The 13,169-nt window shown below is 38.4% G+C and overlaps 1 protein-coding gene across 1 annotated transcript; it reads left to right on the top strand.

The window, feature by feature from the left end:
- The first annotated feature begins 5,671 nt into the window (after positions 1–5,671).
- Positions 5,672–8,962, top strand: LOC112195273 (glutamate receptor 2.8). Its single transcript, XM_024335651.2, has 5 exons — positions 5,672–5,846; positions 6,008–7,329; positions 7,423–7,738; positions 7,850–8,244; positions 8,432–8,962. Exons 1-5 carry the CDS (start codon positions 5,672–5,674, stop codon positions 8,960–8,962), a joined length of 2,739 nt encoding a protein of 912 aa, XP_024191419.1.
- Positions 8,963–13,169: the final 4,207 nt, after the last annotated feature.

Here is a 13,169-nt window from a genome sequence, read left to right as displayed (position 1 = left end):
TCAGTATGATGAATCTTTGTGATGATTGTCATGTAAAGTTTGTGTAGAAATATCTGTGTAGCTTGTGTAGGAATATTTGTGTGATGATTTCTATCTGTGTGATGACTAGCAATGAATCTATGTGATGATCGCTATCTATGTGATGACCAGCGATATCTATGTGATGATTAGTTGGATGATCGCTATCAATGTGATGACCGACGATATCTGTGTGATGAATATGCGTGATGATCGCTATCTGTGTGATGACTGGCGATATCTGTGTGATGATTAGTTGGATGATCGCTATCTATGTGATGACCGGCTATATCTGTGTGATGAATATGCGTGATGATCGCTATCTGTGTGATGATTAGTTGGATGATCGCTATCTGTGTGATGATCAGTAGGATGATGGCTATCTGTGTGATGATCAGTAGGATGATGGCTATCTGTGTGATGATTAGTAGGATGATGGCTATCTGTGTGATGATCGGTGAAATTTGTGCGATGATCAGTGTGATGACTACTCGGTAACGGAGCTGAATTGTTATTAAGTTAACAATAATCGAGAAGTTTGCTGTGATGGTCGGGGCTACCTACAGACGTCAGAGTGAGAGATTACGATGACTACTTTGACTTGAATTGTTTGACTTAATGTGACCTCCTGAACTAAATTATATGCAGCGGTTACTATGAATTGTTTTGCTTGTTTTGAATTGTGATTGCTTTGTTTCTTCTTGATTGTATTGATTAATGGTTTGATTTATTGTAAGAGCCATAGTGGTGACAAATTGTACTCTGTGGTGAGGATAGGAATGTGATTCATTGTTTTCCCCCTTCGATGTCATGTTGATAACAAAAGCTCCTGGGGGGGGGGGGGAATGAGTGTGATTTGGAATTCACCGTAGTGTGTTAGAATGGCGTCAAACATTGCTTGAGGAAGTCTTGTTTGATTGAATTTGTGTAATGGGATGCTAGGTTGAGAATCTGAGCATATAGTTTAGTCACCAGTTGACTTATGTAGGCACGATATGGAAGGTTATGGAATTGATGGCTGTAGGTGTGAGATATGTGCATATTGTGTTTAGGTTGAGGCGACTTAAGAAATGTGTTTTGCTTTGTGGTTTTGTGTGTACTCATACGGGCTTGCAAAAGCTTACCGGGTTTGTTGTGTGGCAACCCGGTACACCATTCCAACGGTGTAGGGGTTATTTCTGCAGGTCAGGTTAATCGTGGCTGATGATGAGGTAGTGTGCTTGCAGCTTAACGGTAAGAAGTCAATTTTGTGACTTTACCGTTATAAAGACTTCCGCTTGTAGTGAGCTCTAAGGAGCATTTACGTACGTTTTATTTTGTTGTTGACAATTTAATTCGTAAGATCGTGTATTATGTGACTCTGTGGAGTGACTCAATATTGGAATTGTGGGTTCAGGGCATCAATATGTACTTGGGTTAAAAGGGAAAAAGTTTCTAAGTATTTTGTATTGATGGTTGAATGTTCACGCATATTTATAGGGATATCTATCGATTTTTTTATTGTGTATAAAATCAGGGGCGTGACAATGCATACTCTCAAAATTATGAAAACCATACCACGAGTCCATTTCAACCCAAAGTCTATCCCTTAGAAATCATTTCCCCGCTCTGATACCATTTCTAACACCCCAAACCAGAATTGAAATTACCAGAATTTCAACAAGTTTACCTTTGATCAGGGGAATTTAACAGAGCCATTGCTCTTACATATCACATTCCTTCTAGTTGAAAAGGAGGGAGTGTGTACCTCAACATTTCCTCATCAAACCATGGCTTAGCTGATGAGTTTTTCACGAGAATCAAACATGGTGATGCCAGTCTTGGTGTGATCTGTGTCAGCGACAAGAAAGAGCAAGTAAAGATGAAATTCGCATGGTTTCGCGAAATTTACGTCTTCGCTTCACAAAGTTGTGATCGGATTGATAATTAATATCGAATCCTATGCTTTGCTATGTTATTTACTGGTGATGTAAAGAAAGTAGGAAGCTTCCTACAAATTGCAAGAGAAGAGAGAGAGGGGAATTTCTCGAGGGTTCCTGAGAGAACCTGTCTTTCTCTGTCCTTTTTTTTTTTTTCCCTATCCTCTGCTTCCTTCCTTCTCCCATGATAATAATCAGAGAGATTAAGAGTATTGGTTTTTGGGTGGCGTAGATGAGTCGGTGAGTGGATAGAGATGAGACTGTGCGTATGTTCACGAAGTGAGAAGAAGCTTCTCCCTCCTTCCTCAACTGGTCACATCTTATAGATACTTAATTTCAATGGTCAAGATTAAGCAGTAATAGACAATGATCCAGATTCAACCACTTAAATTCCTTTTATTTCAAATAAATTTTAATAATAAATAGCTTGAGTATCCGAAAAATTTCACGTAAATTTCCACAGACTCGTCTCGATAGGAACTTTAATATAAACTTACCCAGTCCTCAAATTGGACATTATCACTCAAGAAAATTTCAGAAAAATTTTGTCCTAGGTACCCTTAATGATTACCGACATAATAAAATTAATCTCAAAAATTTCATCTTAACTAATCATATAGTTTGTGTCACAAATTTGCAGGGTATTACACTACCTTCCCTCCAACAGCAACGCCACCGCCACCACCTTCACCCGAAGAGAGCACTTGTCGTCCCACCATTCTCCCACCATCTCCAGTGCGCCGGCGAGGAACACCTGCTCTCCCCCAGAACAGATATGAACTGCACAACCTAAATCGGAATCATTCGACCCTATCTGAGCATAGGGAACTGTAATCACCCCCCGGTGACCTCCAATCCGACAACAACCACTCAAACCACCCTTCTAGCAGTCCGCGCACCACTCGGCGGTAAAACGAACCCCTGCCTCTCCTGCCAACCATCTTCCCTCCGACGCTCATCCCTGTCAACCCCTCCAGCCAATCTGGACAAAGGCTCCCTCCTACCGCAGCGTCTACATCGGCTGAGCCACATACTAACGGACCGTCGGTCCTCTCGGGCCCTTCCGACAATAACGTCGCTAGGGTGTGCCGTCGGACAGGGCATAAAGTTTAATAGAACCTGTCAAACGCATGTGGCACGTCCTAGGGCTAGAGATGCTTTATGTTTTATATGCAAGGCAAGAGTTTTCTGGCGTTCTGAGATAACTCTTGATGGTCTCGAAGTTTTATAGGTTTTTTTTGTTTAGCTGAACCTATTTAATAGGTTTGAGTGTAAACTAAAATTCTATGGGTGGGTTTAATATATCTAATGTATGCATGGTAAATTGATTTAATAGATTTGTAGTATCTTCAGTAATTTTTAACAAAAACAGATTTTATTATTTATCTTAATTAATAGGTTTTTTTTGTTTAGATGTACCTATTTAACAGGTTTGAGTGTATACTAAAATTCTATGGGTGGGTTTAATATATCTAATATATGCATGATAAATTGAGTGTATAATGAAATTCCCCTTCTGGAAATGCTTGCGGCAGTGCTTATGTACGTTTTCCTTAATTTGTTCCTTTTATCTAGGGTTGGCAAAAATCCCCATTGGGTAGGGTACTCATCAGGTATTCGACCCTAACGGGGAGAAATTTAGGGGAAATCAGGTAACGGGGATGGAGATCCCCAGTATTCGAATTTTGAAATCGGGTACGGGGCAGGGATGATATTTTGATCCCCATCCCCATACGCACCCAATAAGAATTATCTGAAATATATATATATATATATATTATTTATTATATATATATTTTTTATATTATTTATAAATAAATATTTATGTAAACTTCATCTTTTGTCAATATTTAAATTCTGTTAATAAATATGTTAAAAAAAAAAGAAGATTCTTTTAATAAATGATCTTTTTTTTTTATGAAAATAGGTCAGCCTATTATATATATTCAGCATGCAGTACAAAAACGAAACACCCCTATGGGGTCGACAGAAAGAATCGTTCCTTAGGGAACCCTAAACACCTATTCTATTACAAGAACAAGCCCCAGGCCACCCCGAGTACACCCACCTTTTGAGAAAAATAACGCACCTTTATTTCAAACAAAGATAAAAAATTCTCCGAAGCAAATAGTAAAATGAATCCTCAAAGGATATGATCTTTGCGACCTAATAAAAAACTAAAAACTGGGAATGGAAGATGACATGTCACCTTCCATCCCCTCCAAAATTATGCAAGCCCAGTAGGCCCACCAATGAACATCAGCCTACCAAACTCCAGCCCACATGGCAATTAGGCAAGGCACCCCAAAAATTACTAAGGGCACCCCACTGCAACCACATGACAGCAGATCGCCAGAGTCGCCGACTACCGCGGCCGCCACTGAAGAAATCCTACACCGATTAGGCCTTCCTCGATCCTCCTCCAACACCAGCTTCCAATCACCGCCGCAATACGGATCACCCCTACCACAAGCAGCATCAGTCCCCTCCCACACACTCTGAACACGAATCCAGATCATGAACCTGAATCCATGCTCAACGCCACCAACAGCAGCGAGAGGAGAACCCCACCTGGGATCCTCTAATCGTTGACGTGATTCGTCCCTGGCGTCGCCTAGTTCTATAGCCGCACCCTCAAGTCTCCGATAGCCCTCGCCGGCCGTGCTTTCAGGTTTTTGATCTAGTGGAAACGGATCCAGTAACCACCACTCCAAACCACTCATCTCGTCATGAGCCCCAAAAACATTCCCCCCGCCCATAGCCACCATATAGGCCATGACTTCATTCCAGACCAAAAAGCCCAGACCACCTCCACCACCGATCGCTCCATAAACACACAAGATGAACAGGCCTAAGCTTGCTATGGCCACCATTGACAAAACAACGGAGAAAGTACAAGAGAAAGTAACCTAAAGGAGAGACTCTCTCAAAACCCTAGCAGAGCGCTAGGTCAGGATACAGAATACATTCATAAAAAACTGGCATTAGTTTTTTTTAATAAAAGATCTTTATGAACATATCAATTTTCCTTGATTGAAATAAGAAATTTATTTTATTTTGATGTTTGATTTTAACTTCATATTTTACAATCCATAATTATTTGTATAAATTTTTATATAATAAAATTAGTAATATTGTTAACGGGGATTGGGGCGGGTATGGGGACCTAATCCCCAATGGGGACGGGGACGGGGACGGGGACGAGGAATCCCCGATATCTTATTACGGAGATTGGGGCGGGTAAGGAGATGGAGAATGAAGTCGGGTATAGGGATGGTAATTTAATCCCCTTACCCTACCCTCCCATTGCCGTCCCTACTTTTATCTGCAAGTGCCAAGTAAAAAAGATAAGACAAATATCTCGTTTGCCGTCTAAAATATTGAAAGAATTGTGAGTTCTGAACAAATACTACTCTGTAGAAAAACTTACTGACAATATATGATACAATATATACTGAGAAGTATGTTTCGAATGCCTCGATATTATTTTTGTCAATATTCATTAAACAGATAGAATAAGTAGCTTTGGTGTTGTCTTTCCAAATTCAAAATATTCCAACGGTTCAGGCAACTCTACATAAATACAGGATCAGATTAAACAGATAAGCTTCAGAAGATTCAAAATGATGAACAAAAAGTACCCTTGCAACCTTAATAATAAGCTTTCTCTCATATCTGTCTTTGTCTTGCTTCTTTCTTCATGGATTTCCTTGGCCATTCCACAAAACAGAACTATGATTCCAGTGGGGCTTGTTCTCGATGACTATAGTTCAGTGCGGGGCAAGATTTTGTTCAGTGTCTTCCAAATGGCCCTCTCCGACATCTCTGCTTATCACCCTAGCTACAAGACCAGACTGGTCTTGAAAACTAGGGAGTCGAAAAAAAATGTTGTTGGGGCAGCTGCCGCTGGTATACTTTCGACACTTACGATGACTGACTGCTAATCTTATGAATTAATAGACCTTTCTGATATCAGAATATGTATATGTCTCTAGCTATATATAACATATCCTTTATTGACTTTTTTGGGTAATGATTTTTTGTTTTCATTTTTATTGAGACATTAACAGCTCTAAATCTGATAAAGAATGAAGAAGTGCAAGCCATCATCGGGCCAGTGACATCAATGGAGACAAGCTTTGTCATCAATCTCGGAGACCAAACTCATGTGCCCATCATATCATTTTCAGCAACAAGTCCTTCGCTTACTTCCCTCCGGAGCTCCTACTTTTTCCAGTTTGCACAAAATGACACATCCCAAGTGAAAGCTATAAGTGCAGTCATTAACAATTACGGGTGGAGACAAGTTGTGCCTATATACATAGACACTTCGTACGGCGAGGCAGTCATACCATTCTTAACCGATGCCTTACAAGAGATAGGTGTAAGTGTCCCCTACCGGAGTGTGATTTCCCCCTCTGCAACTGATGATCAAATTGCCAACGAGCTTTACAAGCTAATGATCATGCAAACTAGAGTCTTCATTGTCCATATGACAACCGATCTAAGCTCTAAGCTATTTGCCAAGGCAGAAGAGATTGGAATGATGGTTGAAGGCTATGTTTGGCTAACCACAAGTGGAATAACTAATCGTTTAACATCACTGAACTCTTCAGTAATCCATTCCATGAATGGAGCCATAGGTGTGCAAACTCATGTCCAAAAAACAGCAGAGCTAGAAGAATTCAAACTCCGGTGGAAAAGGCAATTCCAAAAGGACCATCCACACATCGTTGGCGCTGAATTGGATGTTTTCGGATTTTGGGCTTATGATGCTACTTTTGCACTAGCAATGGCAATTGAACAAGTGATTGGCAATACAAGTAGTTTTGATTTCCAAAAGCCAAATGCCTCCAAGAAGTCCACAGATATTCTTGACAGTTTTTCAATCTCTCCATATGGTCCAAAACTTTGCAAAGCCCTATCAACTACTAGATTCCCAGGCATTGCTGGAGATTTAATGCTCATTGATGGGCAACTTCAATCATCTAATTTTCGGATAATTAATGTCAACGGCCGTGGAGCAAGAACAATTGGATTTTGGACACCACACCATGGACTTGTTAGCAAAATGAATTATTCCACAAGCCATCTTGGACCTGTCATATGGCCAGGAGAGTCTCTCTCTGTTCCCAAAGGGTGGGAGATCCCAACAAAGGGCAAGAGGTTGAGAATAGGAGTTCCTGTAAAGGATGGGTTTTTCGAGTTTGTTAAGGTAACAAAAGATCCAACCAAGAACACAACGGATGCTACCGGATTCAGTATTGATGTGTTTAAGGCCGTAGTTGAGAAGTTGCCATATGCTATTTCGTATGACTTCATTCCTTTTGCAAAGCCTGATGGCACCACAGCTGGCAATTACAATGATATGTGCTATCAAGTGTACCTTGGGGTAAAATTTCCATCTTTAGTAAATGCAATAACTCATGTCATCATCATATTGCTTACCTATTCCCTGACAACTAAAAACTATTTTATTCTACAGAACTTTGATGCTGTGGTCGGAGATACAACAATTAGAGCAAATAGGTCTCTGTATGTGGACTTTACGATGCCATATGCAGACACCGGAGTAGTAATGGTTGTACCCGTCGTAGACACAAATAAAAGAAGTGCATGTGCTTTCTTGAAGCCATGGGAATGGGACATTTGGCTTGCAATCATTATTTCCTTATTGTCAGTTGGTTTTGTCGTTTGGGCCGTTGAACATCACACTAATGAGGACTTTCGGGGCAAAACTGCTGAGCAAGAAGTTGGCAAAGTTGTCTGGTTCTCCTTCTCAACCATGGTTTTTGCTCACCGTAATTTTTCCATCATAACCTCTTTTAAGTTCAAATTAACTAAGAAATTGCAATAATTTTCCTCTGAATTTTTTAAAAGTTATTGATTGCAATTTTCTTGGCACTATACAGATGAGAGAGTGGATAGCAACTTGGCTAGACTTGTTATGAGTATATGGATATTTGTTGTACTGGTGCTGACAATAAATTACCAAGCAAGTCTAACCTCAATATATACGGTTGAAAAACTTGAGCCAACTATTACCAGTATCCAGGATATATTAAAGAAGGGGGAAAACATTGGCTATATAGCATCTTCTTTTACTTACGAGACGTTGAAGCAAGTAGGTTTTGAAGATTCCAAGCTTAGGGCTTTCGGAACTATGGAAGCAATTGACGATGCTCTTTCAAACAGTGGCATCGCTGGTTTTGTTGATGAAACACCCTATATGAAGCTTTTTCTTGCAAGATATTGCAATAAATATACCATGATTGGACCCATCTTCAAAACCGATGGATTTGGCTTTGTAAGATCTCTCACCTCTCCTTTACCACGAAAAAAGAAAACAGAAAATAATCCCTCCCTTCTTATTAATTATGTGCGTGTCTTCTTCATTAATTAGAGCAATTTAATTAGGGGGACGGGAGACCGGTTTCCAGGTGTAATGTTCCATAAACAGTGGTTGATTTCTTTTGAGTTAATTGACCTTGCAGGTATTTCCAAAACGCTCTCCTCTTCTACCGGATGTTTCCCAGGCAGTCCTGAACATTACCGGAGGAGAAACGATACTGAACATTGAAAACACATGGTTCAAGAAAGACGGCAACTGTGAAGACGTTAGTAACCCAAAAGTTTCCAGCAATAAACTTGACTTGAGAGACTTTCGGGTCCTATTTATCACTACCTTGGTGGCTTCAGGACTTGCTCTCATCATATATATAATTCGGTTCAGTTACAAGTATAGGGACGTTTGGAATTCTGAAACATCTATATGTAGAAGGATTGGGGCCATGTTAAAAAAATTTCTTGATATAGACCCCAATTCTCATACTTTTAGAGGCCAGCAGCCGGATGTAGTTACAACCTTTCCAAACAACAATAGCCCAGAAAGTCCGGTACTCATCCAGAATTCAAACCACTCAAATACGAATTATGTATCTTCTGATTCTGATTCTGATTCTGGACAGCAACGAACATCTGCCGAGTCTCCAGCTGAAGTTCATCTACTGATCAGCAATCACTGAAACAGCTCATTATTACAAATTCAAATAATTATTCATCTACCTATTTGGTGTTACATATGTAGTTAACATATGCTGCATCGTTTTCAGCATTTTAGAGAAAATAAAAGTGATCATTGCCATTGGATTTCATTATATCACTCAAGAGATGTTTTGTGATGTATCGATTCTACATACCTCTATTCCGAATTTAGCATTAACTGAATAAAACAGAAACATGAAGTCCCCATTCCTAAGAACTTATTTTTGGAAGCTCTAATTCTGTAAACCAAAAGAAGCCTAAATCCTTATTATGCCTAAGAATTTATTTTCGGAACTTTGACTTTTCTAATTGATCTTCACGGTGAATATGCTTGGCTAGTGATCTAAATATATTTTTGTCACACCCTCTAGTGGGTCTCTATGTTATAAATTTTTTTTTTTCCTTTAAATATGATTGGAGAGAGCAGAGTCTTCTAACCCGATTTATTAAAAGAGCTAGATTTTTGTTTGAAGGGAGGACAATGTGCCTATGTCTCTAGACAAAAAATAGAAAAACCACACCTAGCTGAAACTTTCATAAAGATTGCAGATTTCCATAAACAAATATATAAGAAAATCATTAATCCAATTGAAAATTGTTAAACAATCATTATCAAATAGCAATGCTGTTAGTGTAAGAGTTTTATGTGTCAGCATTCTCTATACAAAACAATAAATCTTAAGCCTAGGTTAGTACTATGTGTGTGTTTGAGGTCATGAAGACTAAAGCTATTGGAATACAAAATCAAGACCCCAACTGATCTTTGTTAAACTCTTAAAGGTTAATTAATTATTCATTGCATATGATAGCATCTTTATTTCTTGATTGTGTTTGTTGGGATTGATGACCCTATTTCAATCCCGAACATGTGTGTGTGGTGTCAATTGGTGATCAAGACTACCACTTTACTGAATGTCTTAACTATTTTTAATTGAACACTTATGGATATCCTTTTTATTAGGATAAAATCAGTTTATATTCCATAATATCTTTTAGAGAAAATACTTTCCTAATAGAATTTAACTAATTAGTTTTAGAACTTTATTCATTCTAGATTTTCTAGAGTCAGTAGTGCGCATACTTATAGAAGTAAAACAACGTTTTCATTAAGATAGTTTTCTCTATTGCATAGGAAAGTAGAAAACCTAGAGCTTAAAGTTACTTGTTCCATGTTGAAGTAAATTAGCAAGTCACACACACATTTGCATCTCATTCATACCATAATGCATGTCCGCTTTTCCCATGAGGTTAGTTGGATGTTAGAGGCATATGAAGCACACATAATAGCTGAGATCAGCCTTATTCATTCAAGGAGACGGAGGGAGGCAATTCAAAAAGTGAAGAAGAACAAGGTGGTGATTGTGCAATCGCCTAAAGTAGTCTAGTCAGAAATAGCCAAGTTCAGAGCTATTTGCATTGGCTGTAAGTCCATATGTGCTTGTTCGTATACACTTAGTGCGTTGCTTTTCATTTAGCCTTCAAGAGTTAAGGCCCACAGTTGTTTACCTCGTTTTGAGGATTTTACTGTGTCAACAAACCTCTTGTGTCTGAATTCTTTATTTCCACTGTTATTGTTGAATGTGTGTTGCTTTCTTCACGATTAAAAATATGGATCGTAGGAATTGATAGATGTCTGCAATTCCCTTAGTACAGTTTTATTTTTTTAATTAAGTTAAAATTGAACCCTCTAAACTTAAACATTATCTATCCTAGTACTTTCGAGTTTCAAATTACATTCTTGTGATGAAGCATTAAACAAATAATTAACACTAGCTAGATCAAGGATTGAAATATCTGCGATATTTCCAATATATCCCCCGATATCTCCCGTTTTCGACGGATCGATATATTTTAGCGGGTTAACATATCTTATCTTCTACCGTTTCTCCCAAAATTTCCTCGACATCGTCAAATATCCCCAATATATTAGATATTTGGGATATATTATTGATAAAGTGAAGAAATATTTATAAAATCTGACAAAATAAAAAAAAAAAAACTCAGTAATTCTCTAATGCAAATCTGTGTGAAGAGAAATCCCCTCAAGGTGAATCTAGGTGAGGAGAAATACCCTCAAGGTGATTATGTGTGAGAAGTAATTCTCTAAATGCAAATCTGTGTGAGGAGAGATCTCCTCAGAGCGAATATGAGTGAGGAGAAATCTCCTCAAAGCGAATTTGGGTGAGGAGTATTTGGCTATGACCTCAAATGAATCTCATGAAAGCAACAATCAATTTAGCTATGACACTTATGGATATAATCAATATGGAGAAGTACATTATCAGACATCTAATTGGATTCATCCTTATTATAATTTCCTTATAGAGAAAACAGTCGACAGCTCTAAAAAGATTTATAACTATCATGTTCGTCAGTTCGTCACTATAATTCGTATTATACGGGTCATATGTTTTGGTCTGAATATTGCATTTTCGTAGACCAGCGAGCGGCTTTTCAACCACCTAGAGTCTATTTTGGATGTAGATTGATGAATTTGACATTCATATATATATATATATATATATATATTTATATGTAATTTCAATAAATTGACTCTTTCAAAAACGATATATTTTCTCTTATATCTCTGATATTTCCGATATCGATCTCCCCTTTTTCAATGTTCCAATAGATATGTAGATACATATATTTTAATTCTTGAGCTAGATGACCCTGATCCGCTACATGACTTCTCTAATTTAGCGCACAGATCATCACGTCCGAAAAATTATCAGTATGAGATGATGACTCCTATACCACAAAAATGAACCTACGTTTTTCTAGATCATTTTACAAATTACAAGAGGCCGCCCCCAAGATTCACGATAAGTAATCGCCTCCAACAAGAAACAAAGAATTAATGATTTTAACGTTGATTATTCAGTATAAGTAATGCTCTTACCGTTGTACTACTTTTGGCAACAAGAAACAAAGAATTAATGGTTTTAACGTTGATTAAGTATAAGTAATTAATGCTCTTACCGTTGTACTACTTTTGGCAACAAGAAACAAAGAATCTTAGGTTGGAATACTGGATTGGCATTGGCAGTTTGGCACTTAGTTTCTTCGAAAGTCCTTATGTAAAAGAGTATTAGTTTATTTTCTATAAACTATTACGAAACAACTAGTTGAGGACAAAGTATCGATCTGCATCGATCTTAATTTCTTTCTCTAACTAATTAAGAGTGTACTTCTGTGTAACTTTTGGCAACTATCCACAACTTGAGAATAAATAAATTTTCATTAACAGTTCATCGTGAGCTGGAAATTAAGCCGATCGATCCTGATGAGAAACAGACATAACTTTAGTGTATGCCAGCCCATATAGCCAGCGCTACCGTTATATAACATCGATCGTTTCGTTTTGGATTGTCCAAAGAAATATGAACTCAATACATCATAAGATTCCGCGCGCAACAGCTTCAAAAAGACTCAAATATGTTCAAGACGAGCTTTTCAAACCTCAAGCTTGTTTTCTCTCAGCTTTGGTTCCTTCTCTCAGCATCGGTTTCTATTGCTAAGCGCGCCTCAAAACAAAACCACTATTATGGTGAATGTCGGTGTCGTTCTTGATGACCTTAATATTAATATTTGGCTGAGTTGTATTCAAATGGCCGTCTCAGATTTTTATGCTTTTCATCCTCGATCAATAGAACACTAGGTTGAACTTGAAAGTGAGGGAATGCATGCAAACCAAGTAGTGTTCTTGGCGCAGCTGTTATGCACATTGTAGAATTCTCAACTACAATTACCTAGATTACTCTAGAACTACGTACAGCAGTACAGCTTCCTAGATTAATCTAGAAATGATCTTCAACTTTCATGTAAGTGTAGCAAATGTCTAGAATTATCCTGTAATTAACCTAGTGCAGAAATGTAGAATGGCGTAGAAAAGTTTTAAGTTGTGATAATCAACTTCCATTAGTACAAATCAAGGTACTTTAAGAGGGGTCATCCCTTGGCTCTTCGGCCCTAAGCCCGCCCCTAGCCTGTCTGGCCCGTAAGGCAGAAGCCCGACCCGGCCTGACCCTTTCTCAATAGGGTAGGGTATGGGCCATGCAAATGAAGGCCGGCCCTGCCCGTTTGAGCCTGTTAGGGCTAAGTTCGGCCCGCCCCTTTAAGCCCGCCTAATTAAGCCCTAATAATTTTCTATTTTTTAAATATGTTTCTCTTTTTTCTATAACATAT

The sequence above is a fragment of the Rosa chinensis genome, chromosome 3, assembly GCF_002994745.2.
Source record: "Rosa chinensis cultivar Old Blush chromosome 3, RchiOBHm-V2, whole genome shotgun sequence".
Taxonomy (NCBI): domain Eukaryota; kingdom Viridiplantae; phylum Streptophyta; class Magnoliopsida; order Rosales; family Rosaceae; genus Rosa; species Rosa chinensis.
This window is presented reverse-complemented; position numbering and strand designations above follow the sequence as displayed.